The sequence below is a fragment of the Gouania willdenowi genome, chromosome 4 (genome assembly GCF_900634775.1).
Source record: "Gouania willdenowi chromosome 4, fGouWil2.1, whole genome shotgun sequence".
Classification (NCBI taxonomy): Eukaryota; Metazoa; Chordata; class Actinopteri; order Blenniiformes; family Gobiesocidae; genus Gouania; species Gouania willdenowi.
The window spans coordinates 16,817,324-16,842,207 of record NC_041047.1 but is presented as its reverse complement, the minus strand read 5'-3'; the positions used below and the strand labels follow the sequence as shown (position 1 = coordinate 16,842,207).

General features: G+C 36.5%; 1 protein-coding gene across 32 annotated transcripts in view; it reads right to left on the bottom strand.

The window, feature by feature from the left end:
* The window catches only part of adgrl2a (adhesion G protein-coupled receptor L2a), a 117,722-nt gene that overhangs the window by 52,563 nt on the left and 40,275 nt on the right, over positions 1–24,884 (bottom strand). For all 32 annotated transcript variants that reach the window (XM_028445714.1, XM_028445707.1, XM_028445710.1 and 29 more), the window contains exons 3-4: positions 19,771–19,984; positions 2,045–2,154 (exon numbers count right to left, since the gene is read on the bottom strand). In XM_028445714.1, the coding sequence (XP_028301515.1) occupies positions 2,045–2,154; positions 19,771–19,984 (324 nt within the window). The remainder of the gene's footprint in view (positions 1–2,044; positions 2,155–19,770; positions 19,985–24,884) is intronic.

Below are 24,884 nucleotides of genomic sequence, written 5' to 3'. Positions count from 1 at the left end.
GTGTTATTGTTGTAATTTTGTGCCCTTTTCCGTCATTTAATGCAGTTTTGTTGGCATTTTGTGTGTCTTTGAAGTCCTTTTGTATATGTTGTTGTTTTTGTGGTCATTTTGTGTATAAGTGGCTGTTTAGTGTGTCCTTGTTGACATTTTGCAGTCATTTTCTGTGTTTCTTGAGTTTTGTGTGTTTATGTTGTTCTCTGTATAACTTCCAACTTCATGAATTACATTTTCGTTTTGGGGGCGGCACAAAATAAGACAGAGGGCCACATGTGGCCCCTGGGCTGCCAGTTGCCTATGTCTATTATTTAATCATATATTGTTTACAGTATTGTTAGCTGAAACTGCTTTAAGCATTTGATTACTTTAATAGCATGTTTTTCCCACTGCTGTTTCTTGCATCATTGTTTACATATACACAGTATTTCAGTGACTTCAGGTTGTGGTTGAAACGCAGACACAATCAGGCTGACGATTACTCTACACTTTAAGCTCAAAAACTGTAGGTTCGTAAGCAGCTATTGATAAATAAGAACCATAACAGTAATTGGATAGAATTGGATCCCAACACACAGACCGCTATAAGATTTGTGGTAATGCTAGAGGGCTTAAATTTAAGTTCTTATGAAAGTTCGGTGAGTAAAATAATCATAAAAAAAACACATTGCAAAATCAGAAGGAGCTTAGGGCAAATGCTGCAGAATACATCCTTGTTGGATGAGTTGGATTCCTCTCCCACAATTATGTCATTTTTAATTACAGGTCCTTAAAGCCTTAGAGAAGTTAACCTTTAGGTTGTGATGAGTTTCACCATCTAATGATGTAAGGGGTGGGGGGGGGGGGGGGGGCTTCAGCTTAGACCGTAACGTAGGTAATGAGCATTGTAGAGCACTTGACTATAAGTTCTGTGCTTTTTTTTGCTGATGATTTAGAATTGACACATCACATAAACATTATTTAGATTTATAATTTATCATATCATATCCTTCAATTATTCCGTAAGTAATTCATATTTCTGCCAATTTATCTTAGTCATTGTCATTATTCAGTTTGTAAAGGTTACAAGAGGGAATTTCCATCACAAATTGCAAATGTGCATGCATCTTAAAGGAAAAAGAGGGATTTTGTTACAAATACCTATTTATTGACTGCGTGGAGTTGTGGATTTCATTCATTATTTATTTACTATATAAGGCCTACACAAAATATCAACATCCCATGAAATTAAATATTACATTCCTGACTTAAAAGTGGAGATATTCTGCTACATAACAAAACAGCTGCACTTGTTTATGAATTTGTATCAGACCATTAGTATTGGCTGCTTGAAAAGACTTTTACACAAGACTAGAGTAAAGTAGTCTTTTGTTGCAGACTTCTTACTGCCCTTCCTGTTTTTTTTCCGACAGCTTTTACCCATGCTCGTCTAACCACGACAAACATAGTGAGCGCATCAATATATAGGGAAGTGCAAAGTGAAGACCAAAGGGTTTTTAAAAAGGTGTAATTTATAAAAGAAGAGTTCATGATGTGATACAGTTGGATGAGGGGACAGTAGATAGGGTGCTGCTGAAAGGTGTTGCAAATGAAGACACCGGTCGACGATGTAGGGAAAAATATAACAGATACATCTTTAGGTCCAGGACACACCAACTAATGCACGTGTGCAGCTCAAAAGCTTCTATATTTTGTACTAGTACCTAAATATGACATGTAAGGTTAATATGAGGTAAGTCATTCAATAGCTCTTCTGCTATCTGTCAGAAAAATGATCGACATGATTTTATATTTTGGTCAGACTTTGATAGTTTGGTACTTTGATTAGGACAATAAAGGTTAAGCATTTTAAACTTTGTTTTTGTACAATGTTTGTACAAACAATCATTCCCTTCCTGAAAATAATAAGGAATAATTTTTGGTAGATGGTGTGTCCGAGTCAAAACACAAAACACAGACCAAGGGTAAAAACACAGTAAGTGAAGATGTGAGGGTGGGGCAAAGGGATAAAGGAAAGGTTGTCAGTTTATGTCAGAAAGGCCTTACTTACTGTAGGGCACACACTCATACTGGACCTCAAGGTACTTGTAGGTCCCTGGGCAGGGGTCTGGAAAGACATCTGAACCTGTGATCACAATGCACTGGGTCCGATTGTTGCATCTGGAAAAAAAACAAAAAAAAAAACAAAAGGGTAAGAAACATTAATTGCTGTGCCCTAAAATATTGTTTGAGAGCTGTTTCAAACAAACTGCAAGTCTGAATTAACTGAATGCATGCGCGCTGTATGTCAGAGCAGTGTAAATAATTGACACAAACTCCTCTATTAAACGCAATCATGTTTCCAGACACAAAAATTGCTCAGCCAAAAAGGTAAGAGAAAAACACTCAGAGAAATGCACTGTAAACTACCGCTGTCATGGTTGACACTATAATTTTTCATTCAGTGCTAGTCTTTAGAACTGGTCATGTGAGAGCTGTAAACCAGGTCTTTTGTAGCTGTGCGAGTCCATGTACTTTTCTCAGAAGATTGGAAATGTGTATAAATTTGTACCAACGAGGGTAAAAAAACAAAAACACCAATAGCTTTGTAGCATTTTTCTCTTACCAATTTCAAATATTGCACATGAGAAACAGTAATTAGTAATGAATGAATCTGTGTACAATTAATTATTTGGTTATTCCATTTTAAAACCAAATCAAAATGACAAATAAACAGTTAGGGATGTTCCGATTCAATATCAATATCGGTCCGATATCAGCCTGAAAACAAATATCGGATTCAAATTTCCGATTTTTTTTTTTTTTGTTCCCAATTATTTTTTATTGATTTTTTTTAATTGTAGAATACTGTAGATATTAAGTTGAGGGTTAAAATTAATGTAACCAATTGTTAATAATAAATGGGTCCGTTTTTCTCATACCCCTCACATCACTTGATCACGCCTTTGATAACATTCCACACTACAAAATAAGTAATCTTTTTTTTTTTTTTAAATTTAAAAAAAGAAAAAAAGGAATAAAAGTATGTATGATTCATGCTGATATCGAATCAATATTGGTATTGGCCAATACGCAAGGCTGCAATATCGATATCATATCGGAAATGAAAAAGTTGTATCAGGACATCCCTATAAACTATGTGGTTATTTTGTTTTACTGACTTAAAACCAAAGCAGAAATACAGAAAAATCTTAAACCAGATAAGTAGAGTTTTTCTGTTTTAAAATTAAATGTTTCTGTTTGTGTGATATTTGGATATTTACGGGAAACTAGAACTAAATCTTCATGTTTTAAGCTCACCACACAGAGGGGACCCACAGATGGGGGCAAACTTTTACTCAAAAAACAGGAGCAACGCATAAGTCACATTAATGATGAACTGTTGAATAGAAACGTTATTAATACATAAATAAATAAAAACTAACAGTAGATGTTACTAAAAAGCATGCACATGATATGTGAATAAATGACCCAGAGGTGGTGTAATGAATCTACTGGTGCTCCTTGTTTCTTGTGATCAACTTCCGTGTGTGTTGACGGCTGCCGTTAGTGGCTAGTCGTATTATAACGTGCAAAATAAATGTTTTTACTGCCCTCAAAAAAGCTGTACATTTGTTTTTGCAAAAAGTGTCAAATGATAAAAGTTCTAACATCTATTATTGATCACACCAGCCTCACAGTCAACAGACACCAGTTTATTTGGATACTGTTTGGACCATAACACGCTCAATTTCCCTGTAAATATCAAAGTATAATAATAGAACAAGATTTAGTTCGGAAAAAAAAAAAAAAAAGCTGCTTATTTAGTTTAGTGGTTTAGTGGTTTCTGTATTTCTGTTTTGGTTCTTACGCAGTAAAACAAAATAACCACACTGTTTGTAATTTTGATTTGGTTTTAAAATGGAATAACCAAAGAACAAAGGGTACACAGATTTGTATTCGTGAAAAATCGTGATCCATGATATAAACAAAGATTAGAGGAAATACATAACGTCTGATGCATTGGGAAGTACAATGACAAAGGGACCCCATGTGAGGCCCTCACATTGTTGTAGGGTCTCTGAAATGTCCCAACTTATTGATTTAAACCTGCTCCTGCACTGAAAAGGGTTGCATGCTGAGTCGCCAGATGAGAAACTCAAAATGTCATCAAAGGTCTCATCAATGAGCAATCGGAAAATCCACAAAGCAACCACAACAAATGAGTAACCCATCAACCACCATAGTGATATTTCAGTCAAATATAAACTCTTGATAGACTTTGAAAAAGCTACACTGCCAACACATAGACAAGGCACATAAAAAGACTTGTCCTATTCAGTTTATTCTTCCCACTGTCGCTAAATGCTTGTTCATGTGGATCGTGTTGGGTTCTTTCTTTCTTACAATGGACTCTTATTTATTTTTTTTTGTTAAGCGCTTTGAGATGACTTGATTGTAATTTGCACTATATAAATAAAGTTGAATTTAATTTAATCTAATTTACCTAAACTCACTTTTTTAAATTGAATCTCCCCACAGCAGCAACATCACTGACATCTGTACAGCATCTGTACAGCACAGTATACAGCACAGCATAAACAACACCTATGGCAAGCTGTATAATGGCAGCTGAGCACTAAAACCATATAAACAACATCAATACCCCAAACAAGGTCTACTTTGCCACCAAGGAGACTAAAAATTACATTGGCGGTGTGAAAGTCCCGATCAATAACTCTTCTGCTGATATAGCAAAAAAAAAAAACAGAAGAGATAGTATTTGTTCCTTCTTATCACAGATCACTGCGCCTATTTACAGATCTTTGGAAAACATATTACTATGGCACTGCATTGGGGCATTGGGGTTTTTTTTCTCCTCCATTTTTGGCTGCAGAAGTCATCAATGCTGTGTCCAAATGTTAGTAATATAAAAGTCGGCTCAGTGGAAGACTTTTACTGTTGATAAGCAACGCAATGAAAGGATATTGGAGCAGGTGGGAGATTGCTGGTTTGGTTTCAAACTGGAAACAGTACCTTTGAGCAACGCATCATGAATTCAGAAAGCATGCAAATGAAAACACGTTTATTTATATCACAACAAAAATAGTCGTATTAAAGAGGGTCCAACCCCATTTCCCCCCTGCGTAAATACTTGTGTCTGCATCTATGAGGATCTAATGTAGCATTTTATTCCATTAATAATCTCCATGAGTAAAAACACACATAATACCAGCGTTTTGTGGCTGCTCTTCCTAATATACATTGGTGTTTTGAAATTACATGTGCCTCACACTGCTATCTTCATATGCTATACTTGCTTTCAGGGCTTGATTTTCATACATCTTCCGCACTTTCCATATTTTATATGGTCACTTTGATGATTCTGTCTGCTTTGCTCATGCATAAGCATATCGCGTACAAGCAATATAAATTATGGTGCTTTAGCTACCAGATTTTAGTGAGACTGGGGAAATGAACGCCTGGTTTATATTCGGCATATGAAACAGAATTATATCAGAAAACGCATTTCTGACACTAATGAGACACATACTTCTCATCATAAGGAAAACACATTGTGCAACAGTAAAAGCACCAATGAAATATCGTAACTCTCATGGAACAATGTTGACACATTAGTTGAAAGCTCTTTCTGATATATTACGCTAATTTTGGAGCAGTGGAGCAGAGGTGTTGTGATCTATGGAATTATCTGGCTCCGATTCCATCTCTTCTGCATTACCTCCCGAGGCCAATTGTAGCACTGTAATTATTTCTGTAACATCGTAATGATTATGCATACTTTTGACCCTTAATTTGAAAAGAATGATAAAGCTAAAAAATATGGAATAGTTTTTTTTTTTAGTTTTGCAGGACACAAGTGAAAAACACATTAAAAAACAGTACATGGAATAGAATACCGGTAATGTGACTTTTGGTCAAGTAAAATATGAAGCACAAGATTAATTAATATTTATCAACCTTATATGGGATGGTAATAAAGTTTCTAAAAACACAGAGACAAATTTGATCGTTGTTATCTGAACACTATTGTGTTCAGATAAAATAATAATAATAATAAAAAAAAATCAATATGGATGCATTCTGAATCAATCCGAGAATCATGCGACGCAATATTGCGATATATCACCTAATCAATTTTTTTCAACACCCCTAATAATCAATGTATACAATATTTACATTTGTATAAACATAAAATGCCAAACAGTGAATATTGCCCATATTAATATATATATATATATATATATATATACATTTAATATGGGCAATATTCAGTATTTGGCCTTTTTATTAAAAACTAATTATTTATTTATTTTTTATTTATTTTTAACTAACAATTAGGGACTTCTACTCAATTTAAAGGAAATAATATCTTAAAGGCTGTTAGTTGTATAACGTGCAATACTGCGATGCCTCTTCAGGTTTGTTATCATTTCAAGGTAATTTCTTTCAAATCAGATGTTTCTCATCTAGTGTTTGGCATTTTCCAGTAGAATGTCACTCATATAATGTCTCATTCATAGTCTTCCATGTGATCAGTGGAAGAGACCACATGAGCCATTTTACGTCCTTAAAACACTATCAGCTTACTTGCTATTGGACAACTTACCCGAAAGTCCCGCCTTCCAGGCCAAAAAGTCGTTTTGATTGGACACCTTGTCAACTAATTTGAAGCTTCATAAAACTAGCCTAGTTCTGAATGGATTTCATTCCAGATGAACGTCATAGCTTCGTTGTTGATCATTAACAAAAGTATCAATATATTTTGACGTAGTTTTAATTCACATGCACTGTTTTAAATCTAGTCAGTGTTTTTGTTTTAGTATTCTTGTGTGTAAGGGATACAAAGTCAAAAGATCAATTCAATCACTTTTCGTCTGAATGAGAATTATGACCTCTACAAATCCCTTATTGTTCCAGTAGAGTTTTCAGGAATTTGTAAATTAAATGCTCCTTGTATTTTTAAAAAGTCAAATAACTATACATTTCATTACAAGTCTTAATTTGTTAATTCAATTCAATTTTAAACATTTTTATCAAGCTTCAAACATAGCTTGATAGATAAAAAATATGTTTTTAAATTAGGGTAAAAATACAACAACAAAAAAAATCCACCTGCTATTTGAATGAAAACTAGTGCAGAATGGAAATTTTGCTACTTGATTGCTTCGTTTCTCTAACCAGCTTGTTAATCATACTGAAGTATTCCAAAAGTAATCCCATCACATCTGTGACCTTTCGGAGGAGCTAGAAGTCAGTACAATTACAGTGACTTGGAAAAGACTCCTTGGCTTTTAATGCAAATCTCTTTTAAAAATGAGCACTTCCAGCTGACAGCAGAAAGGGGTGCAATAAGACGCCAACAAGGTGTAACTGATGGCCCATGCATCCACGTGCAATTTAACCTTTTCCTCTACAATCGTAAAACATGTCAGATGGCTAATTGAACATGAAGATAATGTGCTAATTGAATAATAAATTGTCTTGGGTGAGGACTTTTCCACAAATTGTATTTTTAAAAGCATATATAGTAAAACAGTGTTAACAAATCCATATCAGATGCTGCTATGTGTAGCCCATCTTCTAAAGGTCACCTTTCAACTAGTTCCAATAATTTGTATAGTTTTTTCAAGTATCGTTATTTTAAATTTATCTATGAATCCTACATTCATAGTTAAATACATATTTAACTTCAGTATATAAATAATGGGTTACAAATTACAAGTTCAATGGCCAATTTCTGGGGGTGTCACAATCCTTTCCTTTTTAGCAACCACATCACCAAACATAATCCCATGGTGTGTTTAATGTGTAGTTTCATTACTTTAAAAAGTAATTAGAGAAAGCAAGTTATTACTGTTTGTTTAAAGTGTAGGTTTGCACAAAAATGTGATCATATTATTTGCTCAAACTTCAACGCGATGCAATCAATGTTGACAGCAAACATCCTATGTACTGATCACATTTATTTAAAGTCATTACCTGTAAAAAAATGGCAACAGTCAGGCTTTTTTCGTAGTATATTTTTCACTCTCAATTTTGTTTGCCGACTCATTTTTCAAGGTAGTCTCTGCGTAAAGCCTCTTAAAATGCTGTAAAAATTGCCTTTTTGGAGCATACAATAATGGAAATGTTAGTTTGATTAATCAATTAATCAGACATTATACCTCAATCTACCAAAGCCTATACATTGAGGGGCGAATTCACTAAAGGTTTAAAGGTATTAAAGCGTGTGCTAACGCTGCTGCTCTAATAAGCCGTACAAACCCTAGGGAATCAGGAATGTGTGGCTGCTGCACGTCGCAATGTGCCCTCAATTCACTTAGCGTGTTTCCATCTAATGAATATGTATAGTAGGCGGAGCTCACAAGGCGAGCAAAAAAATGGGAGGAGGACATGCAAATAGATTAATGCAAGGGACGCAATGCGATTCAATGCTGCCTCTGTTTTTCCCGTATAAATTTAGCACGGCTCACAACCAGGTGGTGACTGTCGAAGCTGTTTGCGCAGTGACGGCAGCAGTGATATTTGTGAGGAGCCGAGGCAGGGGAGAGGAAAGACGACAGAGGGAGGGCATTTTCAGACCTCGAGTTAATATATTTGGGATGAATTAATTCACAATTTTAAGAACGTGTTTAAAACTTTCCTGTTCCGTCTCCCCACTGTGGCTGGGGGGACACAGCCGAGATCCGCACTCTCCATAGCCGGAGGCTGCTTCTCCTCTGGGGATCACTCCCGTACACTTGTTAAAGATAGTATCGCGTAGGAAGAACAGGCCGTTTTGTTGTTGTAGAGCTGCACTTTATTATCTGGCTGCACTATAAACATAAGCTTGCTACCTGTCCCGATCGAATGTCGGGCCCGCACACACATCTCTTCTCCGCATGCACCCCCATCACTCACATCCACGCACATTTCCCCACTGCGGGATGAATAAAGAATCTATATATCTATGTCTTTGCTGTAATTCATCCATTTTTCAATATGCTTCCTCTAATTCTGCTGCTTCAAATGTATTTTTTTGCTTCACTCAGCTCTTCTTCACGCTCCATGTTCAGCATAACATGTACAAGACGCTCATTTAAATAGGGCGGTCTGCACCACTTCTGCACGTGCACTAATCATTGCTGCAATCTTAGTGAATTCCTCGCAGCAGATGAGGAAACTGTGTCACCAAAGAATTTAGGGAAGCAACTGGTTTAGCACCCTTTATTTCAGATATGAATCCGCCCGTGAGTGCTTATAGATTTGTACCTGCCTTGCCTAAGCACCTGCTGTGCATGGAGCAGATGATATTAGGAAACAGTAGAAAATACAATTGATTTGGTAGGAATGCATGGCCCTACTTCAGACATAGGCAACTGGCAGCCACATGCGGCCTTTAACCTAATTTAATGCGGCCCCCAAAGTAAATGTACAACATGACAGAAAAAGACACAAAATAAAAGCAAGAATACATTAAAAAAAAAAATAATTACAACATTGCAGGAAAATACAGTAAAATACAGAAGAAAAACAGAAAATACTCCAAAAACACACAAAATTACTCCAAAAATGAACAAAACGACAACAGTGATACACAAAATTACACAGAAAAATTTACAAGATTACAGAAAATGACAACAAAAGTACACAAAAAGACAAAGAAAAACACGATGAACCCACAGTACAAGCAAGCAAGCAAAACGACAACAGAAATAAACAAAAAATCACTCCAAAGAATGCAAAATGACAACACAAATACACAATATGATTCCAAAGAACATATATTTTACAAGAAAAATACACAAAAGGACAACGGAAATGCATAAAATGCCTGACAACAAACAAGACAACAACAAACAGAATACACATACACAGAATGACTGAAAAAAACACACAAAATTACTATTAATACTCTTCTTTGTTTCCTGTATCAACGCTAAGATCACTCATTCTTCTAAATGCTGACATAAATGTTGATAATGTGGCCGTCTGATAAAACAAACACATTTTTGTGGCCCTGCTGTAATAAAAGTTGCCTTCCTCTGCTCTACTGTTTCGCTCAAATATTGTGGTGTCACTTCTCTTCACACTGTGGGCTGCTAATGTGACCCACCAAGTGTCGACTGAAGGTTAAGATGCCTTAATTGTTGTGTGAGAGATGCCAATTCTTCTGAATTCCTCTCCTCTGAACACTCAAGAAGCACAGCATCCATTTGTAATTCAGAATACAAAAAAAAAAAAAAAAATGTCACAATGAAAACAATAACTGTGTAACTGGAGGAGAGAGAAAAAGATGTGAGTGAGAGGAGCACATTACAGAAAAAAAGGCCCAATCTACTTCCTGGTGCTCCCAGTTTGAATTTCAATCAAATTAGCATCTCTTAAACTCAAAGTGACCCGTCTAGCTCCATTTCATCTGAAATGCTGATTAGGTTCATGACACAATTATCAAGGCAGACATCTCTCTCAAGAGGCAAGCCTGTTGATAGCAGACAGGCCATTGAAGAATTAAATCATTTCCAGGGCCAAAGAGTCTCAGCTAAGGAAACAATCTGTTGTAAAGATGAACACACACACACGCATGCATGCAAAGTATAATCCCCTCATGTACCAGTATATTTAGACCAATTTCTCACTTGGTGGCCCAGTAATGTTTCAGGATGCAAGTCATTAGAAATTAACCATTAAACTTCCTGCATTCGGATTAAGGTCTTATCTAAGATTTAGGCCAGGCATCACAGAAATATGTGATTACTGTCATCTGTTTGTGTTTATGGTATATGTACCAAAGCTGCAAATAGTGCTCAACGGGGGGAGTCGAAGGCGCTTAAATGGCCAGCGTGAAGCCAGTCTGACTCATTTCCGCCCATCTCGTCTATTGATTTTCAAACCAGCAAAAGTATACGGCTATGCAGCTGATGTATACTGCAATAGGAACGTGATCGTCAGCTGGTGGAAATGTGACCTTTATGGGACAACCCGATGTGGGGGTTTTTATTGCAAAGACGAGGCAAAACAGGCACAGGCATCAAAAGAGCAGAATAATGCCATAGTGTGTTGGGATTCCCGGATGTGAATTTAATAAAGGACTTAAAGAATGAACACGAAAAAGGCTGGAAACAGCTCAGGTAAATGTGGAGGCGTGGGATGCAGCACATAATGAAGCGGCAGAGGAAAAAAGAAAAAAAAAAACACAAACTCAATAAATAGAGAGCATTTTACAAATGTTTTACACTAAAAGTGATTGTTTGTGCAAAGTGGGAATGATTGTTTAAATGTTGCAGTTTAGCATTTGACAGAGATAGGAGAAGTTGTTTAAATATATGTAGCTTGTTTTTTTCTTTAGGTTTTTTGTGATTATTATGAATTCAAATAATTATTATTAGCAAATTGTTTGGTTTATTCTGTAGTCTGCAAAGGTACAACTTATTATATGCATAGCACATTTGTTATAAGGCACATGTGTGAAACTCAAGGCCCGGGGGCCAAATCAGGCCCTTTAGAGTATCAAATCCAGCCCGCAGGGGAAAGTAAAAATGACAGAAAAAAACATGAATCATTGTGTAAATGACCAAATAATCTAGTTGTAGATGGACAAATTCAGCAATTTAAAGAAACTCCACTACATTTTTAGGGGCTTGCATGTTTCCTTTGTTTATACCACATGAATGCAATCATTTTTAATTTTAAATTGTGGATCTAGCACTGGGCAATATATTGAGATTCAAGATACATCAAGATTTCTATTGTGGCTATATAGAAAATTACAATATCGCCTATATCAAAATATATATATATATATTTTAATAGCTTATTTTGTATTAAAATACTCATTTTAGGAGTCGCTGCTTTTGCTACTACTCAGAACAGCATGAAAAGCACAGTTAGATGGATTTCTGAGTGTGTCTAAACCCAGACCTTCCCCTAAACAAGCCACACTACAGAACTCACTCACACATGCTGTCCTTTTAGGAGAAAAAGCAAAAAGTGTCACATATTGTACAGGTATTTGTTAATAAATGTGCCTGTGTGGCAACTTTCATCAGCAAATTCAACCCAGAATTGTTTTGTCTGGTCTGACTTTTTTTGTATTAAAAATATTGAGATTTATATCGTATATCACCATTTTGCAAAAATATATTGAGAAATTAGATTTGGTATGGATGTCCCAATACAACTTTTTCATTTCCGATAAGATACCGATATTGCAGCCTTGCATATTGGCCGACACCGATCTTGATCCGATATCAGCATGAATCATACATACTTTTATTACCTTTTTTTTTTCCTTTAATAAAAAAAAAAAAAAAAAAAAAAAAATTATAATGACTTATTTTGTAGTGTGAAATGTAAGAAAAGGCTTGATCAAGTGACATCAATAACGGATCGGGACACCCCTAGTATCCACTGTACATTAAACAGAAAAAAAATTCATTTTTAGAGCTTAAAGGTTAAAAAAATGACCACATTTTTGGCTTTTTACGGTTAGATTAGCATTTGCTTTTTAGCAGAAAGAAGCTCGAAAGCAGTTTTGGTCCCTATCGCCCAGCCCTAGAAATAACTCTCAATTTGTGACAAAATCCATAATTTATTAAGTGAATTGAACTGATATTGAAAACCAGGGCACAATTATGTTAAAAATGCTCCCCCCTCCTCTATAATCTTGAGATCAAACTGGTCCATATTTGGCCCCTGAACTAAAATGAGTTTCACACCCCTAATATAAGGTCTGACACACTCTTAACTCTTGTGTAAAATGTATTCTCTCTTAGCTAGTAATAGATGACAAATAAATAGACCCGTGACTTTGGATACAATACATTTTGCACATCATCCTCATCTTTTTCACCGAGAGGCAGTTTCATGCCGCGTGAACTTTTGCACAGCCCTTAGAAACACCCGAGCCAAATCTGGAGCTTTATAAAATCTTAATTTGTGTTGCTTTAAATAAACACCAACAGTACAGTGCAGGAACAAGGCAATGTGCTGTCAGGCGGCAGCAATGCAGCTCCACAGAGAGCCTTGCAAGCAGTCCTGTCACTGATATAAATAGTGGAAGTTGCATCATATACAGTTAAAGAAAAATGTGTTTCATATCCATAAATATAAAAAAAAAAAAAAAGGTTGGAGAAAAAAACAAAAAGTGTTTCCTATTCAAGAAAATAAGTTATAGTTAATATCTTAAAATGGGAAAAAAACATTTTAGCGTTGATATAGTCCTGACAAATGGAAACAATCCCAGATCTGAGTCGTCATGGGCATGATAATATTATTTTTGTGATTATAGATAATGATGGTGAAGTCATCTGACTGATGAGTTTAATCTTCTCTGTTAGGAAGCGATCTGCGTTGATCACTTAAGTTTCATCAATGATATGTTGGAAAAGCCCATGATCCACAGGCACGACGGGAGCTAACCATGTTATGTTACTGAGATCAATAGTCCTGTTATTGAATACTTACAATGAAGCTCATTAGTCAAGGAGAAATCAATACATGCAAAAACACTTATTGATAGCATGAATGCTAATTTATCCTTTTTGTGGAAAAAACGATAAGTTAAAGGTGTGTCACCTGACTAGAGGTGGACTTAACGCCTTAAAGAATTAGGCAGGAGCAAAAAAAAAAATGAAAGATGTGTGATCATTAAAATCTGACAAAAAGAAAGAAAAAAACGAACCTCGGTGAATCTCATTATTATCAACAAATGAATTATTTTAATCTTTCCTGCCATTGCGTTTCACATCTGCTGGGAGTTGTCTTCATGAAACATTTCAGTACAGATTATCACCCACTTGAGTTGACTAATTGCTTGCAGCTGAATGTTCTAATTGAGCCACAACAGTCCTAGGGCTATTTTCATAAAAACCATTGTGCTCATGAATATAATATTCCAGCACGATAGAAAAACAACTCATCGTGCCAAAAGGATGCATCAAACTCAGCAAAGCCTCAATCCAATTCTCCACACTTTGGGGCCCACATCATTTACACATGTTTGTAAGTGAGCACAGAGACTAATGAGATTTTTGCCCAACTCACATAAACTTGTAGACCAAAGAAAATCATGGCAATACATATTTTGGCCTCATCAATTATATAATGACGTCTGCTCGACAGTAGAAAAAGGCAGTTCATGCGGCGGACTGTTCCATATTGGGGAAAAAGTGGGATTAACTTCAGCATTAAACCAGAGGACAGGCCGGATTTAAAGTGGTGAAGATGTCAGGAGCTCAGACCACATAGCAATAAAACAGAACGGTGCTTTTTTCTCTTTCTTTCCACCAGAATGATTAATTCTGGCAGTACGGACGTTCAATACATATGTTTTCTATTTCAGTTAGTAAATGTACACGGAATAAGAAATGACTAATTAGTCCCATATGCCATCTTGGGTAATTGTCAGACCATCCTTGAACGTATTTTCATGACAGTGGAATGCTTTAGCTTTCATGACATCACATATATTAGTATTTAAACCTATGCTTCCAATGGATTTGAATTAATTTATGTGCTCTTACATTTCCATGGTAATGTCTCCTGAGAGGTTTCGCATGAATAGAAAATACATGTGTATGGCGCTTAGAGGTCACCTGGTTTTGTGCAGTCTGACAACATCATCATAGGTGCTCTTTTGAGATATTTGGTAACACCAGGGTTGGGGTAAATGAGCCTTTTCACACTCTGGAAGTGCGCATGCGTGACCTGCGGGGGTCATATGTCAAGAGGTGTAAAAGTGTAAATAAGAAGCTGTTTGTGTTCTGCTCTGAGATTTTCAGCGGACTTTTTGTACGATAAAGGGAGGCCTAATCTATCTGACGTTCCAATATATTGCAAGTGCAACACTCAGACTGCAGTCACTCACTTAAACCAGCTTTCAATTAATATTTGCGCTCTTTTCAGGCTACCGGACTTTATATTTTGATAAGCACATTGAAATGACTTTGTTGCAATTTGCGCTATACAAATAAAGTTGCATTGAATTGAAAACGCCACGCACTTTGTTCTTCTTTTTGTTGTGTACACTAGTTAAAATCGCTACTCCTCTGTTATTCATGAACAAATCGGGCTGAAATTTGGTAGCTATAATCTATGGATGTGTACGCATCGACGCTTGGAGCACGATTTTTTATTTGTTTTTAATGGACGACGAGTCGCAAAAAATAATGTGCCTGGCATAATCTGTGGTTAGCTGAATGTGTCAATAAAATTGATGAAAATAAATTATATATTACAGTGCTATAAAGGGCACTGTTTTATTGGCTGCATTACAATAATTTAGCAATTTTCTAACGTATGCCGCACCCTATTGGCTGATGAGGGTGTCCTTCAGACAACTTGGCCAATCAGAATGGGCAGGTAGGCAGGCTGCTGTACAAGTTAAGTTGTAGGGAAATGTCCGCGTTTCAACTGATAAGTTTCCTTTACTACATGAAGTCTCCTCCTCACTGCCCCACGTCTACATATCAGTCCATTTAAAGCTTTTTATGGTCACTTTTTACTGGAGCCAGACTGATGCACCGCTTCGTCTGATCTTCTTACCGTGAACTACCGCGTAGCGATCACAGCGAGTCGGACTCTTGCGTCAGAATACGGATGCTATCTTCTGAACAAATCCAACGTGGTGACATGTTGTTATGCTACTATTACAAACTGGCAGACTTTTACTATAGACGAAGCGGAGATCAAAACATCCAGACTCTCACTCTCACTCTCTCTCAATTTTTCAAAATCACAATTATCATTTCCCCCTGAAAGTCAATTACAATTATGTTTTCAATTACAATTAATCACAATAACTGAACCTGAAATAAATAAGCCCATGAAACATAATCTTCCTCTTGGGTTAGCTTTCTATTAGCATGTCTTATGATAACATGTCAGCCGTAAAATACACTAAAACATATTATCTATCATCTAATTTGTTTCCATCTCTTAGTGACATTGTTAGGCTTCCTAATCAATCTTTAATTGTTGGTATTGATATTTTTGGTGTGGGTTTTCTGTCAAAAAATGGTAAAATGATCCTCAAAAGAAGTGACAGATAATGAGAAAACTTGTTCTGAAACCTATTTTAATAATAATTAACTATGTACAGTATGTGTGTAAGTAGGGCTGCACAAATAATCAAATTTGTGTAATAGTGTATTCATTCAGTTAGCCTTTGGTACAATTTAAATTGTTGGGTTAATTTTTAAATCATAATTTTTTGATTAAAATTGAATTTCAAAGATTAATTTTGCATTGTAAAAAGTACACATTGTTTGTTTTCCCTAATAAGATCAATAATTGTGATTATAATTGGGTTTAAAATATTGATCAAAATAATCGCGATTATCATTTTTGGCCAAAGTTGTCCAGCACTATGTGTAAGCCATGAAACTGTAACATGGTTCCCCAGGTTGGCGTTTAATTAAAATGTAATTGTAGTTTTTATATAATTTCCATGCCAATTACAATTACAAAGTCATTTATCTGATCCAATTACAATTACAACAGCAATATACTGTATTTTTAAAATACAATTGCAATTATAATTACACCATAATTGTAATTCATTACCAATTACGCAGTTAAAATTATAATTGGGCCCAGACTTTGGTTCACACCAAAATACATGTTTTAATATTTGCTTTCTTTGTAGAAGGAGAGTAGTTTTGTTTCTGTTCTGCTGGCAAAAGAAAGGCAAAAAACCTATTTCAAGTATCATCTGAACTGCAGCATCTGGCCCTTTCAGGATACTTATATGAGGAATGAGACCAGTGGTGGGGGGAGTAGAGTGAAGAGACTATTTGGGATTTGTTGTCCGGCCCCTGCTGGGCCCGTATTTTGGCTCCGTTGCACTGTTATTGCACAAGAAAGTCCAAGGGCACAGCATTACGCAGAGAGCAGGCAGGATGCAGCCTTTGGAGACGGACAATGTGAGTCACCTATCTGACTTTATCAAATGTTAGCGACAAATAAAAGCCCCTTGAATACAAGGGATCAACAGTTTTAACTTTTTTTTCCCTTTATTTCCCAAGGAGCCTGGGTAGAGCTGCTGACAGCCCCGTAACATCTAATACCGAACTCTGTTGTAGTCATATGTCATTCCATCCGGTGCACTTTGGCTCCCACGGTATCCCTGCGTGACAACTGCTCTCATGTACCATGTCTCATGTATACAGCTTTTCCTGGAGGAACTCTACAGTTGCATGTGCACTCACAGGTCAATATGGCTCTGTTGGTTTGTTTGTCCATGTTAAATCATACCGCCAGACACATTAGTGTCAGCAACAGACACATGGTTTTGAATTAGTGGCATCTTAGTTTTAAAGTCTTCATCAACCAGAACTACAGAAGACAACATGTTGCTAATGGCCTTTGTTCACAAAACCATTGAGGATGAAGTCAATTTTACAATGAAAATGGTAAATAAAATAGATTTGAATCTACAAAAACTAGAATTTGATGTAGGAGACAGCAGACTTTTTTTTGTATTTCACACTCAGTCATGATTGACAACAAACCCAAACCCGTAAGTAAATGTACTTAAAAAATCACAAGAGCTATGGTTTTAAATTTCACACTCAAACCAGAAGACAGCATGTACCAGTAACTGGCAGAAAATACTTGAGCCCAGTAAGACATGCCAGACGGCACCTTTTGATTATTTTCTAAACTTACTTGGATTCTGTTCAAGAGTTTCTTTCTTTGGAGCTCATTCGTATTCAAACTTTCTTTTTTTTTTTTTAAATATATATTTTTTTTTGTTCAGCTGACTTCAAAGGAAGGCGATAATGGTATATTTTGGTGTTAAAAAAAAAAACTACTTTAAAGCTGCTACCTGCACGATAATTTCATAGATCAGTGAGTCGAACATTATTTACTTCAAAAAGACGGAAAAAGGTCAAAATTGCTGCTCAAAAGTTTATTTCAGTCTTCACTGTAAACACTCTCTCATTGACTTTTTTTCTGAAAAGTCAAAACACTTTTACGGGACTCACATTCAACAACGAAATGTGCAAAACTTTTCAAAAAATGTTAATAAAATAGTGCTCGAGTGCCACTTTACTTTGGACCTTACCGTAAATGATTAGTTTTATGACTAACATTAGCATAAGTATCTGTTATAGCATTTTGGTGTACCAATCAAATCAGGGACAACATAATGACAACAGACCAATACCAGAAAACACCAAGCACGATATAATGAGTGGGAAATATTAAGATAGAAGGTGAACATTGTGTCCTCATAACGGATGTGCTTGGCAAGCACAAAAAGATAAGATAGTTTGACATGGGCCAAATTGTAATGGATTAGAAACTGAGTCAGGAACTTGTAACTTTTGTGAGCTATAACCAGTTTGCAGTGGTCAGTATCTTTCAGAGGGGTCCCAGTCATTGGTAGCCAAGGCTCTTAAAGCATAGGAGAGACAAATGTTGGCCAAAGACAAGGTGTTGTAGCTAAAAACTGTGGTCTAGTGGTTATATTAAAGGGCCTATGTTATGCTAAAACAACTTTTCTGTGCTATAAACATCATAAAAGTGCTATTTGGACTTCATACACATGCCCAAAGTGGTTTATTTTTTCATTGATTCCCTCAATCAATGAGGGTGATTTGCTCCTTTCTTACTACAGGGTGAGCCCAAACACCTCATTCCAATTTGATGACGAGTTCCCACTTTGATGACGAGGAAGCTCTCTGTCGTGATTGACATGTAAACAAACACGCCCACGCAGGTGAGCATTTCAGCTTCCTTCACGCAGTGCAATGTATGTATTTTCTACAGTCTATGTATGTACCGATGAACGCCCCGCCCCCACGCTTTGTCCCGTGTTTATAAAGCAGCATGAGCTCAGCTACGGAGTGGGTGGGAGGAGGGCGGGCCATCCTCTGGCCCTACATCACCCTGCGAGGAGGAGGAAGTCAGTGTCCCGTCTATAGACACGCCCACTCATGAATATGCATAAGTAGGCCGCAAATCAGCCCGATTGTGTAGAGTTGCTCAGAAAGTGACTTTTCAGAGGCTAAAACTCTGGAAAACAGGCGAGTTTGGGAAAATAAACCTCAAATACTATGTTTTTGGGGTTCTTAGAACAAATGGAGATGGGTGGAAAATAACATGACATGTGACTTTTAAGGACCTTTTAAGATCACAATGTTATGGTAGATTAATGGAATAATTTTACGCAAGTGTAGGATTTAGTTTTACAGAAAAACACAAGCAAACTAAATAAATAAATGAATAAATAAATAAATAAATAAATAAATAAATAAATAAATAAATAAATTTATCTGAGTGCAAGTCCTTCTGGTTGACCATTTTTAACAGTTAATCTAAAAGGCACGCCTGATGTTATTGGCAGTCATTATAAGCAGAAGATTACTTCCTGAAGAGCGAGAAGAGAAAAAGGCCATTTTGAAGTTGTGTTAAAGATAAACAAGCATCTTTGAAAAGGTTTTTGAAACGCTCGTTTGTGTCACACATTCTTGGAAAAGTTAATTTGTCTTTTGTTGAGTGAAACTGCTCCCATTGCATTGATTTGTTGTATTGATGCAGAGAGACCTCTCAAAGTTTGAATAGTTTCCAATTAGAAACTGTCAGGAAAAGGGACTGATATAGCCCCAATAATAAGGACAGCAATAAAAAAAATTTAAAAAAAGAAAAGAAATGTGAGTGGCCAACAGTGACCCAGAAGCAGGTAATCCCACCTGACTGTTTCCTGTCAGGTAGTCTTTAGGAGTCTAGAAAGGGCACAGAAATCTCATTTGGATTTGATGTTGTTTTTGACACTGCAGTTGTTACCTTTGTGACATAATCTTGAAGGCGTCTGGTAGATAGCAGTTGATGTTCTCCATTTGAAAAGGGTCGGCGTCGCAGATCTTGTCATCCGTTCGGCCATAGTTGGCACTTTCAATCATGATGACATCACTTCCTGGACACCGCAAATCGATTGGGTAGCCCTCACAAGACAGCTCTCTCCGCACTAAGCCAAATGGCAGGGCCGCTCGGCTAAACCCTGAGAGACAAGAGGAATAAATCAGTTTTAGTTCAAACAGAAGGTAGATGTGCATCTGCACTGACACTGAAAGACAAAGGACGCAAAACAACAAAGCTGAACGTAGACAAAGGAACACAATTTTTAATGTTTGTGCTTTATAGTGTACTGCAGATATAAATCACTGACTTTCAACACAGCAGAGGTAGGCAAATGTTATTACAGCGGGGCCACAAAACGGTGTTTGTTTGATCAGAAGGTCACATGATCAACATTCGTGTTAGCATTCAGAATAATGAGCGATCTGAGCAATAATCCAGGAAAAAAATATATTTATGGTAATTTTGTGCATTTCTGTAGTCCTTTAGTGTATTTTTCTTGGAAAATATATGTTTTTTGGAGTCATTGTGTTGTCATTTCGGAGTAATTTTTTGTGTATTTCTGTTATCGTTTTGCTTGTTTGTTAGTACTATGGGTTTGTGGAGTAATTTTTCGTGTTTTTCTTATCTTTTTGTGTATTACTGTTGTCATTTTGTTCATTTTTGGAGTAGTTTTGTGTGTTTTTCTCTTGTCTTGTACTGTATGTTTCTGCAATGTCGTCATTCTTTGTATTTTTTTTCATGTATTTTTGCTATTGTTTTGTGTATTTTTATGTCATTTTGTACAGTTACTTTGGGGGCCGCATAAAATTAGATCGAGGGCCGCATGTGACCCCCATGCCGCCTGTTGCCTATGTTTGCATCACAGCTCAAATGTCTGGCGCTTGTACTTTCTTGAGACCATCATGTTAAGCACACAACATAGAGGAATCAAAAATCAAACTGATAAATTAAGGATACAATAAATGAAAACCAAAAAAAAAATTCATGTCTTTGCTTTGTGTCAGTTTTGACTTTGTCACACTATTGCCCCATGTTTTATTTTGGTACGGGAACACTCTGTCATTTCAGAGTCCATCATGGGAGTAAACCGCAGGGGTAGCCGACTTGCAATGTTCATTTCTCGATACAGAATGAAGAGAGAACAGCAGAATGTCAAAATGAGACTCATCCAATTCACTTTACAGCACTGACAAACGGGGGGGGAGGGGGGGGATGCTCCACCGAGGCCAGGAATGGGTCTGTGTCTTTGTGAAGGAGTGTGTGAGGGTGGAAAAATAACATAAAAAACAACTGAGATCAATATTCAGAACTGCAAATGTCAAAAATGCTTGTAGATATATATAAATATATATATATATATACACAAGTACAAATACTTTGTTACTGTACTTGAGTAGTTTTTCTGGTATCTGTACTTTAATTGACTATACATTTTTTGGTGCTTTTTATTTTTACTCTTTACTTTTTCAATCAAATATCTGAACCTTCTACTGGAGGACACCAAAAAGGACACATCCCCATTCCAGAAACCTAGACAATAATGATTATTTTTTTAGGCTAAATTAAAAATGTTAGTGAAAAATGATGATTTTTTTTCTGTTCGGCAGAAAATGGTTAACATTTTCAAGTTCTTGGAAATGTTCAACTCAAAGCTGCTCTGGGTTTAATTGAGCTTTTGCATTTTTTTGTTTTTTGAAACATTTCCTTCACACATTCTATCTATAATGAGTGCTAAATTCTCTAGGTGTTCAAAGGTAAGAGATTTAACTTGTTTCCATGTACCAGTTATCTACAAGTTCTTAAAAATGTTCAACTCAAAGCTGCTCTGGGTTTAATTGAGCATTGGCACTTTTTTTTCTCGACAGAAGTTCTTAAAAAAAGAAGGCGTCTATTTGCTGTACAGACAACCCACGGTGCTATTGGTATCGGTTCCCGAAGTACAAGTACGCGTTCACACCGAATGCGTCTTCTGCGGCATCGGACGCATCTGCCGCACTAAATATTCCGCAGGTTTTGCAGGATCAAAAAATGTCCCCATTCGCTTCATATGTGCGTTTGAAGCGAAGCACTGCCCACCAGCGACACATCCAACTCAGTGAGTTTCACAGCCTGCTAAGGCTCCTTCTTCTCCTCTCGTAAACATAAACCACCAGTGAAAAAAGCTGGTGTGATTAGCGGCTAATGCTATCCTAGCTCAGTGCTACAGAGATAACTTTTACCTGCTACTACCATCTCCTCGCTGATTCTCCTCCACACCTAATCCTTCCCAGTCCGGTCTCGGTTATAAAGGTCGTGTCATACAGCTCTAGGTGACAGACGTCATCGTCAACAAAGACTGGCTTTCGTCATGCGAAACAGTCGCATGAGTTCAATATTATCAACTCTTGCGAAAATGCAAATGTGACGGAAAATCGGGAGCACGCTCACACGGCCAACGCTCTTGATGTGCAGATCGGACCGCACCATCGCACAGGAGAGATTTCTCCTCTGCGTCTATCCATTGACTTTGTATGTAATTTGGACGTATGGACATTTTGTGACGCATCTGGTGTGAATGCAGCATTAGGATTCGGTTTAGCTTATAATCCAATATCGCAACAATTTTTAGGGTTAGGGTTGGGGTTAGGTTTAGGGAAAGGTTTAGTCTTAATCACGTGACTTCAACTGGCCAAATAGGGGCGCTGCATATGAATAGAATGTTGGTATATTGATACAGCAACCGTACGGATAGCCACTGCCTAAAAATTTCCTGGTTCAAAAACCTGTCTCACATTTGTTTTACTTTATCACCTATAAGTACATTTAGTAGCATGTACTTTTTTACTTTGGCTCAAGTAAGTGAGCAACGTAAATACTTTTACTTTTACCAGAGTCATTTTTTATTCAAGCAACTATACTTTTACTTGAATACTGAAGACTTTTACCACCTCTGCACAAGTTATATAACATTAAAGGGACTACAATTTCTACTTTATACATTGAAGAGAACTGTAAGTGCTGTTGCTAATGACTAAAATTATCTTTCTTCCTGCATGTGTGTATTTGCTGTGATATTCTTTATTAGCAAATTACTTAACTTTGCATATCAAATTAACCAGGAACGGCTGGGCTCATTTATCTCTTTAAACTCTTCATCAATTCATTAATTAACAAAAGAATTATCTTTCTTCGACTGCATTTAATACTAACCTACAGTAGCATGGAATTAGCCTTGTGTATTGTGCACTTCACCAGAAAAAAAGGCTATTGCGGTTTTACACAAAGAAAGATAAATGTCGTTTTCTATTGCCTGATCCATTTAGTGTGCACCAATCAGGTGAAAGTCCAACTTTTAAGGTGCTTAGTGAAAAGCTTTTGATAAACAAAGGATATATTGTCTGAATGAGGGCAGCTGCCTTGGCCTCGAAAACCTCAATAAGACTTTGTTTTGGAGCATATGATCCACTAAGAAGGATCTTGAACTACGACTTCATTTTTTGCAGCTCTTTTTGCTCTGAAGTCTAAAAGATCTGCATTAGTAAAGGAACAATCTTTAGAGAATATGAGTGAAAAAATCAAAGGAAGAAAACTCAGCATCACAAGTTTCTGCATTTCATTGTAAAAAGACCAAAAATAATGGCACCGTAAAGTCCACTCTATAATTTGTCTTTTACTAGTAACGTACAAAACGTTATAAAGCACTGAAGCAGACAACTTTTTTCACAATGAAATTGAGTTAATATAGATCCCCGAGCGACACACGATATGCTCAAAGTGCATCTAAAAATACAATAAGTGTCATCAACATCATTATTTTTGTTTTATATTTATACCTGCTCAAATCTTGAAAATGACCACTGCCAGTGGACTTCAACCAAATGTGTCCCACAAACATTCGATGGATTAATTGGGTAACAGTTACAAATGGTTGGGTGACATACATTTACTTGCTCTGGCCTATTTTGTGGCTTGGAGTGAGTTGTTTTTTTTGACCATGTGCAAGACCTTGGAGTTTGATCTCCAAAGCCACTGGTGCTCTGTGCTCCAGGAGCCCTGCTAAAACACTTAAATCCCTCTGCACAAGCTTTGCAGCTCCCTGCTTCTGGTTTCATGATTTGGAGTCAGACCAGTCTGTTTGATTTAATGGGAAAACTGGCTGGAGCAATGAGGAGATAAATGCATGCTCTGGAATATTGTAAGCTACTACTGAAATACACTCGCCAGCATGCAGATGACAGGCTCTGTAATAGCGGAACATTTTAATGTTCAAATTTCAGGATCTTAGACAAAATTGGTCTCCTTGAAGTGTATTTTATTCACCACGTGGTTGAAAAAAAGCTTGCTTTGAGTATCAAAGACCAGAAATCCTGCTTGCAAAACAACCACCAAAAGCCTCTCTCGATTGATTAGGCCTGAGGCTGAGCTATTTTTTTTTTTTTTTTCACGATGGTGTCAGATGTTATTTTTGGTTCGTGTGGAGATGACGGACACTGATAAATCAATACACGAACACCCAATAGTCCCATAACAAATGTCAGTGTAATACAGTACATACGCCTCCATCTCCTTAGACTAATACCAGAGGTTTCCAACAAAGAGTCCATGACTCTTATGCTGCCTGCAGTCATATTATTTGGGAACTTTAAAAAGTATTGTGCTATTCTCTCCATCTTTGACATCAATCATAAAAAACATTAAATTGTGTGCTAATTTTTAAGAATTTTCAAGTAGCAGGCCTTAAAGTCCCTTTCATGGATGGCCCTTTACATGTGTGTAAAAAATACAAAATAAAACCATGAATCTTTCCACTATTGTAACATAGAAAATAGGAATAACCATGATTAGCAGTGTCACTAAAAGGTAATCACTCACTTTAATTTTCACATTAATGTTTGATAGTGAAAACATCAATTTTTACAGCTTGTTTGCTCAATTTTGCAATTGAAAATGAAATTTAAAAAAACATTATTTGTGTGTCTTTCATTCACATTTGTTTTTGGATTTGATATTCCAAAAAAACCTCAAATTTTTAATCTCTTGAAATTAGTAAAGAAGAATGT